The sequence below is a fragment of the Coregonus lavaretus genome (genome assembly GCF_964263955.1).
Source record: "Coregonus lavaretus genome assembly, chromosome: 9".
Taxonomy (NCBI): domain Eukaryota; kingdom Metazoa; phylum Chordata; class Actinopteri; order Salmoniformes; family Salmonidae; genus Coregonus; species Coregonus lavaretus.
The window spans coordinates 539,637-564,636 of record NC_139996.1 but is presented as its reverse complement, the minus strand read 5'-3'; the positions used below and the strand labels follow the sequence as shown (position 1 = coordinate 564,636).

Genomic DNA, 25,000 nt, shown 5'->3' with positions numbered 1-25,000 from the left:
AGGGGACGGCCATCTTGGTCAGGGAATGGTTCATTGGTCAGGGGACGGCCATCTTGGTCAGGGAATGGTTCATTGGTCAGGGAACGGCCATCTTGGTCAGGGAATGGTTCATTGGTCAGGGAACGGCCATCTTGGTCAGGGAATGGTTCATTGGTCAGGGGACGGCCATCTTGGTCAGGGAATGGTTCATTGGTCAGGGGACGGCCATCTTGGTCAGGGAATGGTTCATTGGTCAGGGGACGGCCATCTTGGTCAGGGAATGGTTCATTGGTCAGGGAACGGCCATCTTGGTCAGGGAATGGATCATTGGTCAGGGGACGGCCATCTTGGTCAGGGAATGGATCATTGGTCAGGGGACGGCCATCTTGGTCAGGGAATGGTTCATTGGTCAGGGGACGGCCATCTTGGTCAGGGAATGGTTCATTGGTCAGGGGACGGCCATCTTGGTCAGGGAATGGTTCATTGGTCAGGGAACGGCCATCTTGGTCAGGGAATGGATCATTGGTCAGGGGACGGCCATCTTGGTCAGGGAATGGTTCATTGGTCAGGGGACGGCCATCTTGGTCAGGGAATGGTTCATTGACCATCAGTGTTGGTTGGGCTGCAGGAAGAGGTGACAGCTGAGCATCCCTTTGCTGTCCCTGCCTTGTCATGAGCTCCAGGCACAGGATGACAAAGGGAAACCCACAGGTCACAGAGTACAACACGCTCCAGAACCGGAGGGGATGGCTGCCGTTTTACGGGCTCCTAACCAACTGTGCTATTTTTTTTTTATTTTTTTTTCGCGTTGTCTGGAAATTATTTTTGTACATAATGTTGCTGCTACCGTCTCTTATTACCAAAAATTGCTTCTGGACATCAGAACAGCGATTACTCACCTCGAACTGGACAAATATTTTTTCTTTAACCTCTTAAGGATCGGACGCTTTTTTTCAATTTTCGCCTAAAATGACATACCCAAATCTAACTGCCTGTAGCTCAGGACCTGAAGCAAGGATATGAATATTCGCACTCCACACTTTCCTTTCCCACCTGGACAAAAGGAACAACTATGTGAGAATGCTGTTCATTGACTACAGCTCAGCGTTCAACACCATAGTGCCCTCAAAGCTCATCACTAAGCTAAGGACCCTGGGACTAAACACCTCCCTCTGCAACTGGATCCTGGACTTCCTGACGTGGCGCCCCCAGGTGGTGAGGGTAGGCAACATATTATGCATTTGATACAACAGCGCACACTGTGACAGTGGAATAAGCTTAAATCTATCAACCCAGAGATTGGGCAGGGTGGCGCACGTCACCCTGCCCAACCACCTTTCCAAGGTATGCAACAGTCGCCTGAGCAAACTCACATTCAGCCAAATTCATCGTGAGGCGACCCGCAGCCAGACGTCCGAACAAGGCCTGAATACGGGACAGATGCTCCTCCCAAGCATCTGCATATATCACTACATCGTCCAGATAAACAGCGCACCCGGCCAGACCAGAGACAACCCTGTTCATAAGTCGCTGAAAAGTGGCAGGCGCATTACGCAGTCCGAAACTCATAACCGAATACGAGTACAGACCAAAAGGTGTAATAAAGGCAGAGATTTCACGTGCCCTACTCATCAGTGGCACCTGCCAATACCCCTTTAACAGGTCAAATTTGCTCACAAACGTAGCTGCGCCGACTTGACCAACGCAGTCCTCCATCCGAGGAAGAGGAAATGAATCCGGCCCAGTGACATCGTTTACCTTACGGTAGTCCGTACAAAATCTATTTGTTCCATCCGATTTACTGCCCAAGATACAGGGAGAATCCCAACTGGAGAAAGAAGGATCTGCTATTTTACTCTCCAGCATGTACCTGCCCTCAGCATCCAGACAACGCAGTTTCTCTGAAGAAACTCTATAGAACCGTTGACGAATGGGGTCAGCATCTCCAATGTCAATATCATGTTCTATTAAGTTTGTACGTGTTGGTGTATCCGAAAACAACCCTGGAAATCTCCGAATCAAACCAACCATCTCTTTCCGCTCATCAACAGGTAGATGAGTAAGAAGGCTATCTAAAATCTCCAGTGTCTCTGAATTTTTCAATCTACCCTGCAGTATGCAATCGTCAGGACCAGAAACATCTTCCTGCTCCTGTACAGACCTAGCATGACCAGAACTCAGGGAATAAACAGTATCAGCCAAAAGAACAGCCTTACCGTCCTCTGTAGACTCCCCCTGTTCAGACTCAGAGGAACGTGCATAATAGGGTTTTAACAAATGTACATGGCACAGTTGGTGTGCTTTCCTCCGTTCTGGAGTGGCTACTAGATCATTTTGCTCAGTGTACTGGCGCACCACTGTATATGGACCTTGAAGCTTGGCTTGAAAAGGAGAACCAACAATTGGCAGCAGAGCCAGAACCTGATCACCTGGACTAAAGTGATGAGGCTCAGCTCGGCGATCATATATGCTCTTCATCCTGTCCTGTGAAGATGATAGCTCCTCTTTAGCCATTTCACCAGCGGCATACAAGCGTCGCCGAAAATCACCCACATATGATAACAGGGACTGAGGAGGCTCGGGAGACTTCCAGTCATCCTGGAGAACAGATAAAAGCCCACGCACCCGATGTCCAAACACTAGGTCATTTGGGCTAAAACCCGTGCTCTCCTGTGAAACCTCCCTAGCAGCTAACAGTAACCAAGGCAACCCCTCCTCCCAATCCTTATCCATCTCAGTACAATAAGCTCTCAACAAAGACTTAAGTGTTTGATGGAAACGTTCCAGTGCTCCTTGACTTTGGGCATGATAAGCGCTAGACAAGTTGTGTTTAATATGGAGTTGTTGGAGAACCTGTCCAAAGAGATTAGAGGTGAAATTAGATCCTTGATCACTTTGAATGACCTTAGGGATTCCAAACAGTGAGAGAAACTGAGTCAAAGCTTTTAACACAGCCTTAGTCGTGATAGACCGGAGAGGATAGGCAGCAGGAAACCTAGTGGTCTGACACATCACAGTCAACAAATAATTACTACCCTTTCTAGAACGAGGCAGAGGACCAACACAGTCAATAATCAGATACTCAAAAGGTTTACTGAGTACAGGAATAGGGAACAGTGGTACCGGCTTAATAGCTTGATTAGGTTTACCAGTTAATTGACAGGTGTGACAAGTTTTGATGAAATCAGAAACATCCCTCTTTAATCTTGGCCAAAAAAAATGTCGTAAGATGCGATTGTAGGTTTTTCTCACACCCATATGCCCAGCTACGTCGTTGTGAGAAGTTGTCAGCACCAACTCACGAAGCCTAACTGGTACCACAACCTGACTAATCGCCTCCCCCAGAAAACAACTACCATGAGACATCCACTTTCTCATCAGGACCTCCTCTTGGAGAAAATAGCCCTGTGCGACATCTCCCAACTGTTCCACAGGCACAATTTGGTCCCGCAACTCTTCTAATGTAGGGTCAGCCCGTTGCGCCTCGATTAAATCGGAGCGGGATACAGATAACGGGATAACAGGGAAAACAGTAACAGACTTCTTTATGGTATTCTCGTTAGCCAGTTCCGTGACCAAGTCATCAGGGATCATAGAACGCGTCACTGCACACGCAGAAAACACCTCTGGGAAATTCTGCGCACTCTCATCAGGAATCCCTACAATTGAAGGCTTAGTAGAAACCACTAAAGATGGAAACACGATAGGCCACACACGCTCCCCAGCCAAGTTATTTCCAAGGATCATGTCAATACCCTCAATAGGCAATGAAGGACGCACCCCCACAACAACCTCACCTTTCACCAGTCCACAATCCAACATCAGTTTATGCAATGGAACTGACAGAGTGTTCAAACCTATTCCCCTAATTAGAACACTATTCCTCGAATCAGTCTCCGCAGAGAAGGGTAACACAGATTCCAACACAAATGATTCAGAGGCACCTGTATCTCTTAGGATCTTTACTGGCACTAGGTTCTTACTTCCTACCATAGACACAAAACCCTCCGTAACAAAAGGTAAATAGTCGGGATCAATATAGCCCTTCACATGGCTCTGGGCATGAGACAATGCGTCAGGAGTGAACTGATGTGGAACAGGCGCTGCTAACGCTATAGGCCTCGATTTACCATAAGCACCTGTACTGAATTTACCCCTAGACCTAAGAATCGGACATTCATTTTTCCAATGACCTAATTCTCGACAGTAGTGACACTCTTGACCAAGGTCAGTTTTACCATGGGTATCAGGCTCAACCCCAGTTGAATGAAACTCTGCCCGGGAACCGAAGTATCTCGGCGAGCGAGGCCCAAATCTCTGCGAACACCCCCACTCACTCCGAATACGGGGTTCTGCAAAACAATGTGTGTGAGTCAACACATATTCATCTGCCAAAACCGCAGCTTCAGCGACAGTCTTTATTTTTTGTTCGTTAATGTACGTCGCTATACGATCAGGGATTGTGTCCTTAAATTGTTCTAACATAATCAGATCACACAGCCCTTGGAAAGTCATAACTGCAGAGGCGGAACACCAGCGATTGAACTGTGAAGATAATATTCGCACAAACTCAACATGAGTCTGCTGATCATCCCTTTTTAAAGTTCTAAATCGTTGGCGGTAAGCCTCAGGGACCAATTCATAACTCTGTAACACAGCCGTTTTAACCCTCTCATAACTAACACTGTCTGCTACACTAAGAGCTGAATATGCTTCTTGCGCTTTACCAGTCAGCACACACTGCAACATCAAAGTGCGATCAGAATCAGGCCAACTCCTAGCGTCAGCAACACGCTCAAACAACGAAAAGAATGTCTCCGGGTCCTTTTCATTAAACTGGGGCAACAACCGTAAATTCCCAACAATATCAAATGTGTCTGGATTACGACCAAAAGAGGAACGACCCCTAGGTAACTCTGGGTCACCTTCCCAGAGCAAACTCTCCCCTGAGAGCTTTCCTTCCCTAACCAACTCTAGTCGCTCTTGTTGCAGCTTGATTTTAGCACGCTCCATATCCTGTTTAAATTCCAATTCCCTTTCATATTTTACACGATCATGCTCCATTTTAGCTCTTTGTCCATTTCGTTCATGCTCCATTTTAGCTTGTTCATACTCCATTTTAGCTCTTTGTCCATTCTCTAGCTGTAACAGAAGCAGTTCTTTCTGCTGTTCAAAAAGAAGACTACTATGACTAACCGATGGAGCGGTCATTGTAACATATCGGGGAGACAACGTGTCCTCAGCAGAGGCTGCCCCAGTGGTAACATCCAGAATACCACTCTCCATCAAATTGGCCTTCAATATTAACCTAATAGAATTTTTTAGGCGTTTATCACTAATTTCAACCTTGTAGTGTTCAGCAACCTTCAACAGCTGTTCTTTAGTACATAATTCTAACAGTTCTTCTGATGGAAAGCGAATGAACTCGTCTACATTAGACGCCATAATCAGGGGGGAAAAGAAAAAAAATATATATATATATATCATAATATTCTTGCTCAACCCCTCTGCTGAGCACACCAGACACAAGAGAAATGACAATCACACCGAGCACCACAGAAGAGAGCTGGAATATGGAGCTTCCCCATAACCTACAATAACTCAACCCTAGTCTTCATGTGGATTCGCGGTGGGTAATTACGCACTGTAGCCCGCTGGCAAGGAATTAAACCCCCCAGCACGCTGGTAGATTTCCCCAAGCCACGGATGTGCCCCCGAGACAACTGCTCAGTCCACAGACACCACACAAAAATAACAAACATTTAACCATGCCCAACGTATCCCATAACAAAACACGTCACTAAGCCTATCAGGGGAAAAAGCTATAGCTCCGGGTAGCAAATGTCACTACCCTACCCAATCTCCCACTGAGGTACACAGCCGATTGTACTCACCTCCTCAGACCGATGTCCCAACAGCGAGTAGAGCAAGAGTTTCCAGGCTGGGCAGGGACTGGAAACTAACCAATGTACTCTCTCCAACGCAGTACACAACCCAAAGGAAACCAATACTGGGCCTATCAAACTCGAACAAACTAACAAAATGTACAACAAAAAAACCTACAGAATTGGACATTACTCCACGTTCTCCCAAACACAACCAGTTCAAGATCCCGGACGAGCCCCCACTTGTCACGAACTGGCTCAAGTTCGTAACAAAAGGGAGACACGTGGAGACAAGGAATACCCAAAATATATATTTATTAGCTAAAGTAAACTAAATCAAATAACAATGGTGTGTGTAATCAGTAGTGTACGTGAGTGTTTGCAGGCATAAATGTAATAATGCAAAGTGTTGAAAAGTGCCAAAGCAAACAACCAAAAACAAACCACAAAAATATCACAACCAAAGTCAAAGTATCTGCCTGGAGAGAGTCTCCTCAATGAATGTGGAAGAGGTCCATTTATGCTGGGACACACCCGGCCCAGGTGTTTCCCATGTAGCTGACGACCCTCCCAACTCCGCCCACCGGCATCCTAATAAGGAAACAAGAGCAAAGAGAGAATACGGCAGACAGAGTGGGAGGGTCGTCACAGTGACCAAGACAAAGGAGATGATCGTGGACTACAGGAAAAGGAGGGCCGGACACACCCCCATGGACATCGACGGGGCTGTAGTGGAGTGGGTCAAGAGTTTCAAGTTCCTTGGTGTCCACATCACCAACAAACTATCATGGTCCAAACACACCAAGACAGTCGTGAAGAGGGCAAGACAACACGTTTTCCCCCCCAGGAGACTGAAAATATTTGGTATTTGGAAAATACGTGTCCCCAGATCCTCAAATAGTTCTACAGCTGCACCATTGAGAGCATCCTGAACGGTTGCATCACCGCCTGGTATAATATAATATAATATGCCATTTAGCAGACGCTTTTATCCAAAGCGACTTACAGTCATTTGTGCATACATTTTTACGTATGGGTAGTCCCGGGGATCGAACCCACTACCCTGGCGTTACAAGCGCCGTGCTCTACCAACTGAGCTGCAGAGGTCCAGGTATGGTAACAGCTCGGCATCAGAGGGTAGTGCGTACGTCCCAGTACATCACTGGGACCAAGCTTCCTGACATCCAGGACCTACACACTAGGCAGTTTCAGAGGAAGGACCAAAATATTGCCAAAGACTCCAGTCACCCAAGTCATAGACTGTTCTCTCTGCTACCGCACGGCAAGCGGTACCGGAGCGCCAAGTCTAGGACCAAAAGGCTTGACTCGGTACCTGTACCCCCGCACAGTGACTCGGTACTGTACTGTATTGTTATTTTATTGTGTTACTTATTATTTGATTTTTTACTTTAGTTTATTTAGTAAATATTTTCATAACTCTACTTCTTGAACTGCATTGTTAGTTAAGGACTTGTAAGTAAGCATTTCACTGTAAGGTCTACACCTGTTGTATTCGGCGCATGTGACAAATACATTTTAATTTGAACATTAGAGGACTCAATCAATCTATCTAATGTGATTTATAAAGCCCTTTTATGTCAACACAAAGAGCATTACAGTAACCCAGCCTAGGTCCCAAAGAGCTTTACAGTAACCCAGCCTAGGTCCCAAAGAGCTTTACAGTAACCCAGCCTAGGTCCCAAAGAGCTTTACAGTAACCCAGCCTAGGTCCCAAAGAGCTTTACAGTAACCCAGCCTAGGTCCCAAAGAGCTTTACAGTAACCCAGCCTAGGTCCCAAAGAGCTTTACAGTAACCCAGCCTAGGTCCCAAAGAGCAAGCAGAGGCACAGTGGCAACTAAGGAACAACTCCCTGAAAGGAAGAGACCTTGAGAGGAACCAGACTCACAGTAGAGGCCCTCCTCTAGTTGGATTTACCAACCTGGTAGAGGTTAACAGTATACATATCCAACTCCCTGAAAGGAAGATACCTTGAGAGGAACCAGAGGTTAACAGTATACATATCCAACTCCCTGAAAGGAAGAGACCTTGAGAGGAACCAGAGGTTAACAGTATACTGTATATGACTTGCTGGATGGTTGTCTATAGTGTTGTACTGAACTCTATATAAGTCTGCTGTATGGTTGGGTTGACCTACTGGTACTGTATGGTTTACTGACTGTAGTGTTGTCTTAGTGTGCTGTTGTCTGAGTTCTGTATGGTTGGGTTGACCTACTGGTGCTGTATGGTTTACTGACTGTAGTGTTGTCTTAGTGTGCTGTTGTCTGAGTTCTGTATGGTTGGGTTGACCTACTGGTACTGTATGGTTTACTGACTGTAGTGTTGTCTTAGTGTGCTGTTGTCTGAGTTCTGTATGGTTGGGTTGACCTACTGGTGCTGTATGGTTTACTGACTGTAGTGTTGTCTTAGTGTGCTGTTGTCTGAGTTCTGTATGGTTGGGTTGACTTACGTGTGTTGATCTTCTGCAGTGAGATGTGTTTCTCCAGCTGGCGGCGTAGCTTCACTTCCGCTCCGTACTTCCCTGTTGTGCCGTTATCGGCCAGGATGAAGTGGGAGTGGCTGTTGTTCAGGACAGACAGCTTGGACAGCGGGTTGGACATGGTCTGGTATGGCCGTGTTACCTGGAGGGAATATCACTGACTGAGGAACACATCCCACAAAACAGCAAACTGGAAAACACGTTCTCTCATGATATAGGCCAGGGTATGCTTTACATCAAATAGCAACTGGTGCTTGGAGAAGTGACGTAATGGAGTGAAAGGTGTGAATGATTCATGGCTGATTGTGGAGCTAAGAGGGGGACTGAGTAACACTTACATCCCTGCCGATGAGGTCCTCCTTGTTCTCTATGATACCCCACGGAGCGATGCCGATGGCACACACCTTCCCTCTGGACTTAGAGGAATGGTCCTTCAGGGCATCCCCCACGTGACGGATCACACCTATAGGGAAGAAGAAGAAGAAGAAGAAGAAGAAGAAGAAGAAGAAGAAGAAGAAGAAGAAGAAGAAGAAGAAGAAGAACCAAGGGACATAACCAGAAGGATGAACCAGAAGGATGAACGAGAAGGATTAACCAGAATGAGGAACTAGAAGGATGAACCAGAAGGTTGAAACCAGGGACAGAACCAGAATGAGGAAACAGAAGGATGAACCAGGATGAACCAGAAGGATGCACCAGGGTACGGAACTAGAATGAGGAACCAGAAGGATGAACCAGGATGAACCAGAAGGATGCACCAGGGTACGGAACTAGAATGAGGAAACAGAAGGATGAACCAGGATGAACCAGAAGGATGCACCAGGGTACGGAACTAGAATGAGGAACCAGAAGGATGAACCAGGATGAACCAGAAGGATGCACCAGGGTACGGAACTAGAATGAGGAACCAGAAGGATGAACCAGAAGAATGAACCAGAAGGATGAACAAGAGTGAGGAACCAGAATTAGGAAACCAAATGAAGAACCAGAAGGATGAACCAGTATGAAGAACCAGAATGAGGAACCAGAATGAGGAACCAGAAGGATGAACCAGAATGAGGAACCAGAATGAGGAACCAGAAGGATGAACCAGAATGAGGAACCAGGGTCCGGAACCAGAATGAGAAACCAGAAGTATTTAGAGAGATGATCAGAGCCATGTATTTAGAGATCTGCTCAGAGCCATGTGTTTAGAGAGATGATCAGAGCCATGTATTTAGAGATCTGATCAGAGCCATGTGTTTAGAGAGATGATCAGAGACATGTATTTAGAGAGATGATCAGAGACATGTGTTTAGAGAGATGATCAGAGACATGTGTTTAGAGAGATGATCAGAGACATGTATTTAGAGAGATGATCAGAGACATGTGTTTAGAGAGATGATCAGAGACATGTGTTTAGAGAGATGATCAGAGACATGTGTTTAGAGAGATGATCAGAGACATGTATTTAGAGAGATGATCAGAGACATGTATTTAGAGAGATGATCAGAGACATGTGTTTAGAGAGATGATCAGAGACATGTGTTTAGAGAGATGATCAGAGACATGTATTTAGAGAGATGATCAGAGACATGTGTTTAGAGAGATGATCAGAGCCCTATTTTGCTATTTTCCAATTTTGTTGCATTAGAACCTGTGAAAAAACTTGATTTTTATTTGGATTTCATGTGATGGGCAAACACAACATAGTCCAAATTTGTGAAGTGAAATGAAAAAAAATTGTTTCAAAGAATTCTAAAAAATAAATAACGGAAAAGTGGTGCGTGCATATGTATTCACCCCCTTTGCTATGAAGCCCCTAAATAAGATCTGGTGCAACCAATTACCTTCAGAAGTCACATAATTAGTTAAATAAAGTCCACCTGTGTGCAATCTAAGTGTCACATGATCTGTCACATGATCTCAGTATATATACACCTGTTCTGAAAGGCCCCAGAGTTTGCAACACCACTAAGCAAGGGGCACCACCAAGCAAGCGGCACCATGAAGACCAAGGAGCTCTCCAAACAGGTCAGGGACAAAGTTGTGGAGAAGTACAGATCAGGGTTGGGTTATAAAAAAATATCAGAAACTTTGAACATCCCACGGAGCACCATTAAATCCATTATTAAAAAATTGAAAGAATATGGCACCACAACAAACCTGCCAAGAGAGGGCCGCCCACCAAAACTCACAGACCAGGCAAGGAGGGCATTAATCAGAGAGGCAACAAAGAGACCAAAGATAACCCTGAAGGAGCTGCAAAGCTCCACAGCGGAGATTGGAGTATCTGTCCATAGGACCACTTTAAGCCGTACACTCCACAGAGCTGGGCTTTACGGAAGAGTGGCCAGAAAAAAAGCCATTGCTTAAAGAAAAAAATAAGCAAACACATTTGGTGTTCACCAGAAGGCATGTGGGAGACCCCCCAAACATATGGAAGAAGGTACTCTGGTTAGATGAGACAAAAATTGAGCTTTTTGGCCATCAAGAAAAACGCTATGTCTGGCGCAAACGCAACACCTCTCATCACCCCGAGAACACAATCCCCACAGTGAAGCATGGTGGTGGCATCATCATGCTGTGGGGATGTTTTTCATCTGCAGGGACTGGGAAACTGGTCAGAATTGAAGGAATGATGGATGGCGCTAAATACAGGGAAATTCTTGAGGGAAACCTGTTTCAGTCTTCCAGAGATTTGAGACTGGGACGGAGGTTCACCTTCCAGCAGGACAATGACCCTAAGCATACTGCTAAAGCAACACTCTAGTGTTTTAAGGGGAAACATTTAAATGTCTTGGAATGGCTTAGTCAAAGCCCAGACCTCAATCCAATTGAGAATCTGTGGTATGACTTAAAGATTGCTGTACACCAGCGGAACCCATCCAACTTGAACGAGCTGGAGCAGTTTTGCCTTGAAGATAGGGCAAAAATCCCAGTGGCTAGATGTGCCAAGCTTATAGAGACATACCCCAAGAGACTTGCAGCTGTAATTGCTGCAAAAGGTGGCTCTACAAAGTATTGACTTTGGGGGGGAGTGAATAGTTATGCACGCTCAATTTTTCAGTTTTTTTTGTCTTATTTCTTGTTTGTTTCACAAGAAAAAATATTTTGCATCTTCAAAGTGGTAGGTATGTTGTGTAAATCAAATGATACAAACCTCCCAAAAATCCATTTAAATTCCAGGTTGTAAGGCAACAAAATAGGAAAAATGGCAAGGGGGGGTGAAAACTTTCGCAAGCCACTGTAGCTATCACCATTGGAAGGTTGGATTTGAGTGAGACTTAGGCAGCAGGCCAGGATTCAAAGGACACGGTAATTGACTTTAAAGGTGACTTCTGCTTGAGCGAACTTGATTTCTATAAATATATGGGATGTTGCCTAAATCTATCACTGTGCTCAGGTCGTTAATCTGTGTTGGATTGAATCTGGGTCTTATTCCTGTTCTGAACTATAATGTGAGTCTCCGGTGTTAAGGGTCAGGGTAGCTTGTACAGAGCATTATGGGTAATGCAGTTCATCATGCTATACAAGTTACCCACCAGTGCTGACTCCACCAGTGAAGATCCATGCTCCGGTGGTGACTGCAGCCTTGATGAGTCCCTTCCCTAACACCTGTTTGAGTTTGGGCTGCAGCTCAAAGTTCTGCAGACCTCCGTGGATAGAGATGAGCAGGTTGGGGAGTTCCAGCTGCCAGTCTTTCACCATCAGTTGGAGCAGATTGTCTGGCTTAGAGTCATGGGACACTCTGATGTACTGGAGTGGGATAGGAGAGGAGAATAGTTCAACTGAGTTGTCTACACATTGCAGGAATGATTCTAGAACAATAAAGGGTTCTCCTGGCGGGACAAGCACCCTTTTTGAAAAATAGTAAATTTTGAGTTGGGGGACGTTGGTTTATTTCTGCATGCAAGCTCTTGTGGTTGTGTTGTGGATGGGTCATAACTGGTCTGGTGTAGTTGTGGTTGTGATGTGCTGGATTCATTCGATTGTGCTTATTTTGGAGATTTTTGCTGGATTTTGGTTGTGGTGTAGTTATGGTGTAGTTATGATGTGGTTATGGTGTTGGTGTGGTGTGGTTATGGTGTGGTTGTGGTGTGGTTATGGTGTGGTTGAGGTGTGGTTATGGTGTGGTTGTGGTAGTGTGGTTATGGTGTAGTTATGATGTGGTTATGGTGAAGTTATGGTGTAGTTATGGTGTGGTTATGGTGTAGTTATGGTGTAGGTATGGTGTAGTTATGGTGTGGTTGTGGTAGTGTGGTTATGGTGTGGTTGAGGTGGTGTTGTGGTGTAGTTATGGTGTAGTTGTGATGTTGTTATGGTGTTGGTGTGGTGTGGTTATGGTGTGGTTGTGGTGTGGTTATGGTGTGGTTATGGTGTGGTTGTGGTGTAGTTATGGTGTGGTTGTGGTGTAGTTATGGTGTAGTTGTGATGTGGTTATGGTGTTGGTGTGGTGTGGTTATGGTGTGGTTATGGTGTGGTTGTGGTGTGGTTATGGTGTGGTTGTGGTGTAGTTGTGGTGTGGTTATGGTGTGGTTATGGTGTGGTTGTGGTGTGGTTATGGTGTAGTTGTGATGTGGTTATGGTGTGGTTATGGTGTGGTTATGGTGTGGTTATGGTGTGGTTATGGTGTGGTTGAGGTGTTGATGTTGTTGTTGTTGTTGTTGTTGTTGTTGTTTATAGTTTGACAGGTCATAGCTCCTACCATTGCCTTGTTGATGAAGCCTCCCCCCTGGAATTCGATGGTCCCGAAGGCGTCTGTAGGTGAGGTCTGTGTGTGTTTGGCCACGGACCACCTCTCCTGCTGCTGGGGCGGGTCGATCTGGACCAGCTGATGGTTCTCTTCTGACGGCTTGTTGGGCAGAGTGCCCAGCGGGATCACCACATGCTGCGTCATCAGCTGACCACACGAACATCTACAGGGGATTAGGTCACTAGACTGGTTAAGACAGCAGGGTACAGGTCACTAGACTAGTTGTTTTTGACCAGGCCACAGCAGGGTACAGGTCACTGGACTAGTTAAGGTAGCAGGGTTCAGGTCACTAGACTGGTTAAGACAGCAGGGTTCAGGTCTCTAGACTAGTTGTTTTTGACCAGGCCACAGCAGGGTTCAGGTCACTGGACTAGTTAAGGTAGCAGGGTTCAGGTCACTAAACTGGTTAAGACAGCAGGGTACAGGTCACTAGACTAGTTGTTTTTGACCAGGCCACAGCAGGGTACAGGTCACTAGACTAGTAAAGACAGCAGGGTTCAGGTCCCTAGACTAGTTGTTTTTGACCAGGCCACAGCAGGGTTCAGGTCACTAGACTAGTTAAGGTAGCAGGGTTCAGGTCACTAGACTAGTTAAGACAGCAGGGTACAGGTCACTAGACTAGTTATTTTTGACCAGGCCATAGCAGGGTTCAGGTCACTAGACTAGTTAAGGTAGCAGGAGTCAGGTCTCTGGACTAGTTGTTTTTGACCAGGCCACAGCAGGGTTCAGGTCTCTAGACTAGTTGTTTTTGACCAGGCCACAGCAGGGTTCAGGTCACTAGACTAGCTAAGGTAGCAGGGTACAGGTCACTAGACTAGTTATTTTTGACCAGGCCACAGCAGGGTACAGGTCACTAGACTAGTTAAGGTAGCAGGGTACAGGTCACTAGACTAGTTAAGGTAGCAGGGTTCAGGTCTGTAGACTAGTTGTTTTTGACCAGGCCACATCAGGGTTCAGGTCTCTAGACTAGTTAAGGTAGCAGGGTTCAGGTCACTAGACTAGTTATTTTTGACCAGGCCACAGCAGGGTACAGGTCACTAGACTAGTTAAGGTAGCAGGGTACAGGTCACTAGACTAGTTATTTTTGACCAGGCCACAGCAGGGTACAGGTCACTAGACTAGTTAAGGTAGCAGGGTTCAGGTCTCTAGACTAGTTGTTTTTGACCAGGCCACAGCAGGGTTCAGGTCACTAGACTAGTTGTTTTTGACCAGGCCACAGCAGGGTTCAGGTCACTAGATTAGTTGTTTTTCACCAGGCCACAGCAGGGTTCAGGTCACTAGACTAGTTAAGGTAGCAGGGTTCAGGTCTCTAGACTAGTTGTTTTTGACCAGGCCACAGCAGGGTTCAGGTTACTAGACTAGTTGTTTTTGACCAGGCCACAGCAGGGTACAGGTCACTAGACTAGTTAAGGTAGCAGGGTTCAGGTCTCTAGACTAGTTGTTTTTGACCAGGCCACAGCAGGGTACAGGTCACTAGACTAGTTAAGGTAGCAGGGTTCAGGTCTCTAGACTAGTTGTTTTTGACCAGGCCACAGCAGGGTTCAGGTTACTAGACTAGTTGTTTTTGACCAGGCCACAGCAGGGTACAGGTCACTAGACTAGTTAAGGTAGCAGGGTTCAGGTCTCTAGACTAGTTGTTTTTGACCAGGCCACAGCAGGGTACAGGTCACTAGACTAGTTGTTTTTGACCAGGCCACAGCAGGGTTCAGGTCACTAGACTAGTTAAGGTAGCAGGGTACAGGTCGCTAGACTAGTTGTTTTTGACCAGGCCACAGCATGGTACAGGTCTCTAGACTAGTTGTTTTTGACCAGGCCACAGCAGGGTACAGGTCACTAGACTAGTTGTTTTTGACCAGGCCACAGCAGGGTTCAGGTCACTAGACTAGTTAAGGTAGCAGGGTACAGGTCACTAGACTAGTTGTTTTTGACCATGCCACAGCAGGGATGCAGCCTAGAAGTACTGTACACACATCAAATCAAATCAAAGTAATTGGTGCTCAGATTTAAATATGTTATTGTTAGTATACTCAGATTTAAAGATGTTATTGGTAGCGTACTCAGATTTAAAGATGTTATTGGTAGCGTACTCAGATTTAAAGATGTTATTGGTAGCGTACACAGATTTAAAGATGTTATTGGTAGCGTACTCAGATTTAAAGATGTTATTGGTAGCGGACTCAGATTGAAAGATGTTATTGGTAGCGTACTCAGATTTAAAGATGTTATTGGTAGCATACTCAGATTTAAAGATGTTATTGATAGCGTACTCAGATTTAAAGATGTTATTGGTAGCGTACACAGATTTAAAAATGTTATTGGTAGCGTACTCAGATTTAAAGATGTTATTGGTAGCGTACTCAGATTTAAAGATGTTATTGTGCCGCTTCCTTACACAGGAAGCGGCACAGGTCCTAATCCAGGCACTTGTCATCTCCCGTCTGGACTACTGCAACTCGCTGTTGGCTGGCCTCCCTGCCTGTGCCATTAAACCCCTACAACTCATCCAGAATGCCGCAGCCCGTCTGGTGTTCAACCTTCCCAAGTTCTCTCACGTCACCCCCCTCCTCCGCACACTCCACTGGCTTCCAGTTGAAGCTCGCATCCGCTACAAGACCATGGTGCTTGCCTATGGAGCAGTGAGGGGAACGGCACCTCTGTACCTTCAGGCTCTGATCAGTCCCTACACCCAAACGAGGGCATTGCGCTCATCCACCTGTGGCCTGCTGGCTCCCCTTCCTCTGCGGAAGCATAGTTCCCGCTCAGCCCAGTCAAAACTGTTCGCTGCTCTGGCACCCCAATGGTGGAACAAGCTCCCTCACGATGCCAGGACAGCGGAGTCACTCACCACCTTCCGGAGACATTTGAAACCCCACCTCTTTAAGGAATACCTGGGATAGGATAAAGGAATCCTTCTACCCCCCCCCCCCCCAATTGTAAAGTGGTTATCCCACTGGCTATAGGGTGAACGCACCAATTTGTGAGTCGCTCTGGCTAAGAGCGTCTGCTAAATGACGTTAATGTGCCCTTGAGCAAGGCACTTAACCCTAATTGCTCCTGTAAGTCGCTCTGGATAAGAGCGTCTGCTAAATGACTAAAATGTAAAAAAAATGTAAATGTTATTGGTAGCGTACTCAGATTTAAAGAAAAAAAAGATTTCTGGCTCCTAGGTGTCTTTTATACAGGTTACAAACTGAGATTAGGAGCACACTCTTAAAGGGAGTGCTCCTAATCTCAGTTTGTTACCTGTATAAAAGACACCTGTCCATAGAAGCAATCAATCAATCAGATTCCAAACTCTCCACCATGGCCAAGACCAAAGAGCTCTCCAAGGATGTCAGGGACAAGATTGTAGACCTACACAAGTCTGGAATGGGCTACAAGACCACCGCCAAGCAACTTGGTGACAAGGTGACAACAGTTTGTGCGTTTATTCGCAAATTGAAGAAACACAAAATAACTGTCAATCTCCCTCGGCCTGGGGCTCCATGCAAGATCTCACCTTGTGGAGTTGCAATGATCATGAGAACGGTAAGGAATCGGCCCAGAACTACATGGGAGGATCTTGTCAATGATCTCAAGGCAGATGGGAACATAGTCACCAAGAAAACAATTGGTAACACACTACGCCGTGAAGGACTGAAATCCTGCAACGCCCGCAAGGTCCCCCTGCTCAAGAAAGCACATACATGCCAGTCTGAAGTTTGCCAATGAACATCTGAATGATTCAGAGGAGAACTGGGTGAAAGTGTTGTGGTCAGATGAGACCAAAATGGAGCTCTTTGGCATCAACTCAACTCGCCGTGTTTGGAGGAGGAGGAATGCTGCCTATGACCCCAAGAATGTTTTTCTGCTAAGGGGACAGGACAACTTCACCGCATCAAAGGGACGATGGACGGGGCCATGTACCGTCAAATCTTAGGTGAGAACCTCCTTCCCTCATCCAGGGCATTGAAAATGGGTCGTGGATGGGTATTCCAGCATGACAATGACCCAAAACACACGGCCAAGGCAACAAAGGAGTGGCTCAATAAGAAGCACATTAAGGTCCAGGAGTGGCCTAGCCAGTCTCCAGACCTTAATCCCATAGAAAATCTGTGGAGGGAGCTGAAGGTTCGAGTTGCCAAAAGTCAGGCTCCAAACCGTAATGACTTGGGAGGAGGAGTGGGACAAAATCCCTCCTGAGATGTGTGCAAACCTGGTGGCCAACTACAAGAAACATCTGACCTCTGTGATTGTCAACAAGGGTTTTGCCATCAATTACTAAGTCATGTTTTGCAGAGGGGTCAAATACTTATTTCCCTCATTAAAATGCAAATCATTGTATAACATTTTTGACATGCGTTTTTCTGGATTTTTTCGTTGTTATTCTGTCTCTCACTGTTCAAATAAACCTACCATTAAAATGATAGACTGATAATTTCTTTGTCAGTGGGCAAATGTACAAAATCAGCAGGGGATCAAATACTTTTTTCCCTCACTGTAGATCGTAGCAGGGTGGCTCCTCCTTCTAGATGGTAGCAGGGTGGCTCCTCCTTCTAGATGGTAGCTGGGTGGCTCCTCCTTCTAGATGGTAGCAGGGTGGCTCCTCCTTCTAGATGGTAGCAGGGTGGCTCCTCCTTCTAGATGGTAGCAGGGTGGCTCCTCCTTCTAGATGGTAAATGGGTGTCTCCTCCTTCTAGATGGTTCCAGGGTGGCTCCTCCTTCTAGATGGTAGCAGGGTGGCTCCTCCTTCTAGATGGTAGCAGGGTGGCTCCTCCTTCTAGATGGTAGCAGGGTGGCTCCTCCTTCTAGATGGTAGCAGGGTGGCTCCTCCTTCTAGATGGTAGCAGGGTGGCTCCTCCTTCTAGATGGTAGCAGGGTGGCTCCTCCTTCTAGATGGTAGCAGGGTGGCTCCTCCTTCTAGATAGTAGCAGGGTGGCTCGGGTGGCTGAGGTGTACTGTCGCCGCCTTCTAGATGGTAGCAGGGTGGCTCTCCGCCTTCTAGATGGTAGCAGGGTGGCTCGGGTGGCTGAGGTCCTTCATGATCTTCTTGGCCTTCCTAGCTTAGGGTGCTGTAGATGACCTGCAGGGCAGGCAGTGTGCCTCCGGTGATGCGTTGGGCAGACCACACCACCCTCTGGACAGCCTTGCTGTTGCAGGCGGTGCAGTTGCCATACCAGGGGGTGATGCAGCCCGACAGAATGCTCTCGATGGTGCATCTGTAGAAGTTCGTGAGGGTCTTACGACACTGAGGCCGTGGCTTGGGTAAATGTGTTTTAAAGTCTTAGTCACATCATCCACAAAGATCTGGAGCCCACAGTCCTTGTGAGCAGTGGCGGCCCCTGTGGGCAGCTCAGAGTTACACTCCTCAAGGTGGGTGAAGAACGTGTTCAGCTTTTCAGGCGTCGGTGTCAGTGACGTGGTTTCCACATACTTCTCGTGTCTGAGCCGTTGAATTGAGACTCCACTTTGTCCCTGTACTGACGTTTCTTTGATGACCTTACAGAGGTCATAGCTGGTCTGTTTGAATGCGGCCATATTCCCAGTCGCCTTGCCGTGGTTAAATGCAACGGTTCACCCTTTCAGTTTTGCACGAATGCTGCCATCTATCCAGCTTCACATGACACCATGAAACAACATCACGCGTTACGAGTTGTCAACACTATCCCAGGGCAGGTTAGTCAGTGAGAGTTATCAACACTATCCTCCACCCCCTTCATCTCCCCTCCACCTCCTCCATCTCCCCTCCACCATCTCCCCTCCATCTCCACTCCATCTCCCCTCCACCTCCACCATCTCCCCTCCACCATCTCCCCTCCATCTCCACTCCATCTCCCCTCCACCTCCACCATCTCCCCTCCACCTCCTCCATCTCCCCTCCACCCACCTCCATCTCCCTCCATTTCCCCTCCACCTTCTCCCCTCCACCTCCTCCATCTCCCCTCCACCCACCTCCATCTCCCTCCATCTCCCCTCCATCTCCCTCCATCTCCCCTCAACCCCCTCCATCTCCCCTCCACCTCCTCCATCTCCCCTCCACCCACCTCCATCTCCCTCCATCTCCCCTCCATCTCCCTCCATCTCTCCTCCATCTCCCTCCATCTCCCCTCCACCATCTCCCCTCCACCCCCTCCATCTCCCCTCCACCCCGTCCATCTCCCCTCCACCCCCTCCATCTCCCCTCCACCCACCTCCATCTCCCTCCATCTCCACTCCACTCCCCTCCACCCTACCCCATCCATCTCCCCGGCATCTCCCCTCCACCCCCTCCATCTCCCCTCCACCCCCTCCATCTCCCCTCCACCCACCTCCATCTCCCTCCATCTCCCCTCCACTCCCCTCCACCCTACCCCATCCATCTCCCCGGCATCTCCCCTCCACCCCCTCCATCTCCCCTCCAACCCCTCCATCTCCCCCCCCCCCCCTCCATCTCCCCTCCACCCCCTCCATCTCCCCTCCATCTCCCTCCATCTCCCTCCATCTCCCCTCCACTCCCCTCCACCCTACCCCATCCATCTCCCCGGCATCTCCCCTACAGCCCCTCCATTTCCCCTCCACATCCCTCCATCTCCCCTCCATCTCCCCTCCCACAACCCTTCTATCCCTTTCCAACCCCCTCCACCTCCCCATCACCCCTCTCCACCCCTCCATCTCCCCTCCATCTCCCCTCCACCCCCTCCAACTCCCCTCCACCCCTACATCTCCTTCCATCTCCCCTCCACCCCCTCCATCTCCACTCCATCTCCCCATCTCCCCTCCACTCCCTCCATCTCCCCTCCACCCCCTGCATCTCCCTTCCATCTTCCCTCCAACCCCTCCATCTTCCCTCCACCCCCTCCATCTCCCCTCCACCCCTCCATCTCCCCTCCATCTCCCCTCCACCCCCCATTCCCCATCATCTCCCCTCCAGCCTCCTCTATCCCTTTCCAACCCCCTCCATCTCCCCCTCACCCCTCTCCACCCCTCCGTCTCCCCTCCACCCCCTCCAACACCCCTCCACCCCTCCATCTCCATCCATCTCCCCTCCATCTCCCCTCCACCCCCCATGCCCCATCATCTCCCCTCCAGCCTCCTCTATCCCTTTCCAACCCCTTCCATCTTCCTTCCATCTCCGTCCATCTACCATCATCTCCCCTCCACCCTCTCATCTCCCCTCCACTCCCTCCATCTCCCCTCCACCCCCTGCATCTCCCTTCCATCTTCCCACCACCCCCTCCATCTTCCCTCCACCCCCTCCATCTCCCCTCTCATCTCCCCTCCACTCCCTCCATCTCCCCTCCACTCCCTCCATCTCCCCTCCACCCCCTCCATCTCCCCTCCACCCTCTCATCTCCCCTCCACTCCCTCCATCTCCCCTCCACCCCCTCCATTTTCCCTCCACCCCCTCCATCTTCCATCCATCTCCCCTCCATCTCCCCCCCACCCCCTCAATCTCCCCTCCACTCCCCTCCAGCCTACCCCATCCATCTCCCCGGCATCTCCCCTACAGCCTCTCCATTTCCCCTCCACATCCCTCCATCTCCCCTCCATCTCCCCTCCTGCAACCCTTCTATCCCTTTCCAACCCCCTCCATCTCCCCCTCACCCCTCTCCACCCCTCCATCTCCTTCCATCTCCCCTCCACCCCCTCCAACTCCCCTCCACCCCTCCATCTCCTTCCATCTCCCCTCCACCCCCTCCATCTCCACTCCATCTCCCCTCCACCCCCCAAGCCCCATCATCTCCCCTCCACTCCCTCCATCTCCTTCCATCTCCCCCTCACCCCTCCATCTCCTTCCATCTCCCCTCCACCCCCTCCAACACCCCTCCACCCCTCCATCTCCATCCATCTCCCCTCCATCTCCCCTCCACCCCCCATGCCCCATCATCTCCCCTCCAGCCTCCTCTATCCCTTTCCAACCCCTTCCATCTTCCTTCCATCTCCGTCCATCTACCATCATCTCCCCTCCACCCTCTCATCTCCCCTCCACTCCCTCCATCTCCCCTCCACCCCCTGCATCTCCCTTCCATCTTCCCTCCACCCCTTCCATCTTCCCTCCACCCCTCCATCTCCCCTCCATCTCCCCTCCACCCCCTCCATCTTCCCTCCACCCCCTCCATCTTCCCTCCACCCCCTCCATCTTCCCTCTATCTCCCCTCCACCCACTCAATCTCCCCTCCATCTCCCCTCCATCTTCCCTCCACCCCCTCCATCTTCCCTGCACCCCCTCCATCTCCACTCCATCTCCCCTCCACCCCCTCCATCTTCCCTCCACCCCCTCCATCTTCCCTCCACCCCCTCTATTTTCCCTCTATCTCCCCTCCACCCCCTCAATCTCACCTCCATCTCCCCTCCATCTTCCCTCCACCCCCTCCATCTTCCCTCTACCCCCCTCCACCCCCTCCATCTTCCCACCACCCCCAGCATCTTCCCTCCACCCCCTCCATCTTCCCTCTATCTCCCCTCCACCCCCTCAATCTCCCCTCCATCTCCCCTCCATCTTCCCTCCACCCCCTCCATCTTCCCTCCACCCCCTCCATCTCCCCTCAACCCCCTCCATCTTCCCTCCACCCCCTCCATCTTCCTCCACCCCCTCCATCTTCCCTCTATCTCCCCTCCACCCCCTCAATCTCCCCTCCATCTCCCCTCCACCCCCTCCATCTTGTCTCCATCTCCCGTCCACCCCCCCTCCACCCTTTCCACCCTCTCCATCTTCCATCATCTCCCCTCCACCCTCTCAATCTCCCTTCCATCCCCTTCCATCTCACCCCCCCCTCACCCTCCACAACACCCTTTGCCCTCCCCACCCAACCTCTCCCCCCCTTCTCACCCCCTCCTCCCCTCCTCTCCCTCCTCCCCTCAATAACACCTTTGACCTCCCAACCATCATTTGTGGTGTACGTCAGTTCACCTTACCTTGTAGGGTCCTTGCTGGGGATTATGTGAATACATTCTCTCTTCTGAAAGATCCTCTCGATCCACGCTTTCTGGGCCTGAAAGAAGGTAGAAACATGTCAATGAGCATCATAATGTACAGAACGAGAACTCAACAGAAGTAGGGTTAGAGTTATGGTTAGGAAAGTAGAAACAGAGGGAATGAATACTAACATATCATCATCATAGTGTTAATGAATACTAACATATCATCATCATAGTGTTAATGAATACTAACATATCATCATCATAGTGTTAATGAATATTAACATATCATCATCATAGTGTTAATGAATAGTAACATATCATCCAAGTGTTAATGAATACTATCATATCATCATCATAGTGTTAATGAATATTAACATTTCATCATCATAGTGTTAATGAATACTAACATATCATCATCATAGTGTTAATGAATATTAACATATCATCATCATAGTGTTAATGAATACTAACATATCATCATCATAGTGTTAATGAATATTAACATATCATCATCATAGTGTTAATGAATAGTAACATATCATCCTAGTGTTAATGAATAGTATCATATCATCATCATAGTGTTAATGAATACTAACATATCATCATAGTGTTAATGAATACTATCATATCATCATCATAGTGTTAATGAATACTAACATATCATCGTCATAGTGTTAATGAATATTAACATATCATCATCATAGTGTTAATGAATACTATCATATCATCATCATAGTGTTAATGAATACTAACATATCATCATCATAGTGTTAATGAATATTAACATATCATCATCATAGTGTTAATGAATATTAACATATCATCATCATAGTGTTAATGAATATTAACATATCATCATCATAGTGTTAATGAATAGTAACATATCATCCTAGTGTTAATGAATACTATCATATCATCATCATAGTGTTAATGAATACTAACATATCATCATCATAGTGTTAATGAATATTAACATATCATCATCATAGTGTTAATGAATATTAACATTTCATCATCATAGTGTTAATGAATACTAACATATCATCATCATAGTGTTAATGAATATTAACATATCATCATCATAGTGTTAATGAATACTAACATATCATCATCATAGTGTTAATGAATATTAACATATCATCATCATAGTGTTAATGAATAGTAACATATCATCCTAGTGTTAATGAATACTATCATATCATCATCATAGTGTTAATGAATACTAACATATCATCCTAGTGTTAATGAATACTATCATATCATCATCATAGTGTTAATGAATACTAACATATCATCATCATAGTGTTAATGAATATTAACATATCGTCATCATAGTGTTAATGAATACTAACATATCATCATCATAGTGTTAATGAATACTAACATATCATCATCATAGTGTTAATGAATACTAACGTATCATCATCATAGTGTTAATTAATACTAACATAGCATCATAGTGGTAATGAATACTAACGTATCATCATCATAGTGTTAATGAATACTAACATATCATCATCATAGTGTTAATTAATATTAACATATCATCATCATAGTGTTAATGAATAGTAACATATAATCATATAGATAATTAATATTAACATATCATCATCATAGTGTTAATGAATAGTAACATATAATCATAGTGTTAATGAATACTATCATATCATCATAGTGTTAATGAATACTAACATATCATCATCATAGTGTTAATGAATACAGACGTATCATCATCATAGTGTTAATGAATATTAACATATCATTATCATAGTGTTAATGAATACTAACATATCATCATCATAGTGTTAATGAATACTAACATATCATCATCATAGTGTTAATGAATATTAACATATCATCATCATAGTGTTAATGAATATTAATATATCATCATCATAGTGTTAATAAATACTAACATATCATCATCATAGTGTTAATGAATATTAACATATCATCATCATAGTGTTAATGAATAGTAACATATCATCCTAGTGTTAATGAATACTATCATATCATCATCATAGTGTTAATGAATACTAACATATCATCATCATAGTGTTAATGAATATTAACATATCATCATCATAGTGTTAATGAATATTAACATTTCATCATCATAGTGTTAATGAATACTAACATATCATCATCATAGTGTTAATGAATATTAACATATCATCATCATAGTGTTAATGAATACTAACATATCATCATCATAGTGTTAATGAATATTAACATATCATCATCATAGTGTTAATGAATAGTAACATATCATCCTAGTGTTAATGAATACTATCATATCATCATCATAGTGTTAATGAATACTAACATATCATCATCATAGTGTTAATGAATATTAACATATCGTCATCATAGTGTTAATGAATACTAACATATCATCATCATAGTGTTAATGAATACTATCATATCATCATCATAGTGTTAATGAATACTAACATATCATCATCATAGTGTTAATGAATATTAACATATCATCATCATAGTGTTAATTAATACTATCATATCATCATCATAGTGTTAATGAATACTAACATATCATCATCATAGTGTTAATGAATATTAACATATCATCATCATAGTGTTAATGAATACTAACATATCATCATCATAGTGTTAATGAATATTAACATATCATCATCATAGTGTTAATGAATATTAACATATCATCATCATAGTGTTAATGAATAGTAACATATCATCATAGTGTTAATGAATACTAACATATCATCATCCTAGTGTTAATGAATACTATCATATCATCATCATAGTGTTAATGAATACTAACATATCATCATCATAGTGTTAATGAATATTAACATATCATCATCATAGTGTTAATGAATATTAATATATCATCATCATAGTGTTAATGAATACTAACATATCATCATCATAGTGTTAATGAATATTAACATATCATCATCATAGTGTTAATGAATAGTAACATATCATCCTAGTGTTAATGAATACTATCATATCATCATCATAGTGTTAATGAATACTAA

At 46.0% G+C, this 25,000-nt stretch overlaps 1 protein-coding gene across 1 annotated transcript in view; it reads right to left on the bottom strand.

The window, feature by feature from the left end:
• LOC311134804 (transient receptor potential cation channel subfamily M member 1-like) overlaps positions 1-25,000 on the bottom strand; it is a gene marked incomplete at both ends in the record, with an annotated part of 142,202 nt that overhangs the window by 99,164 nt on the left and 18,038 nt on the right. The window contains 5 exons of the mRNA XM_084168587.1: positions 8,333-8,504; positions 8,701-8,825; positions 11,887-12,100; positions 13,050-13,260; positions 21,972-22,048. Coding sequence (XP_084024713.1) covers positions 8,333-8,504; positions 8,701-8,825; positions 11,887-12,100; positions 13,050-13,260; positions 21,972-22,048 — 799 coding nt within the window. The remainder of the gene's footprint in view (positions 1-8,332; positions 8,505-8,700; positions 8,826-11,886; positions 12,101-13,049; positions 13,261-21,971; positions 22,049-25,000) is intronic.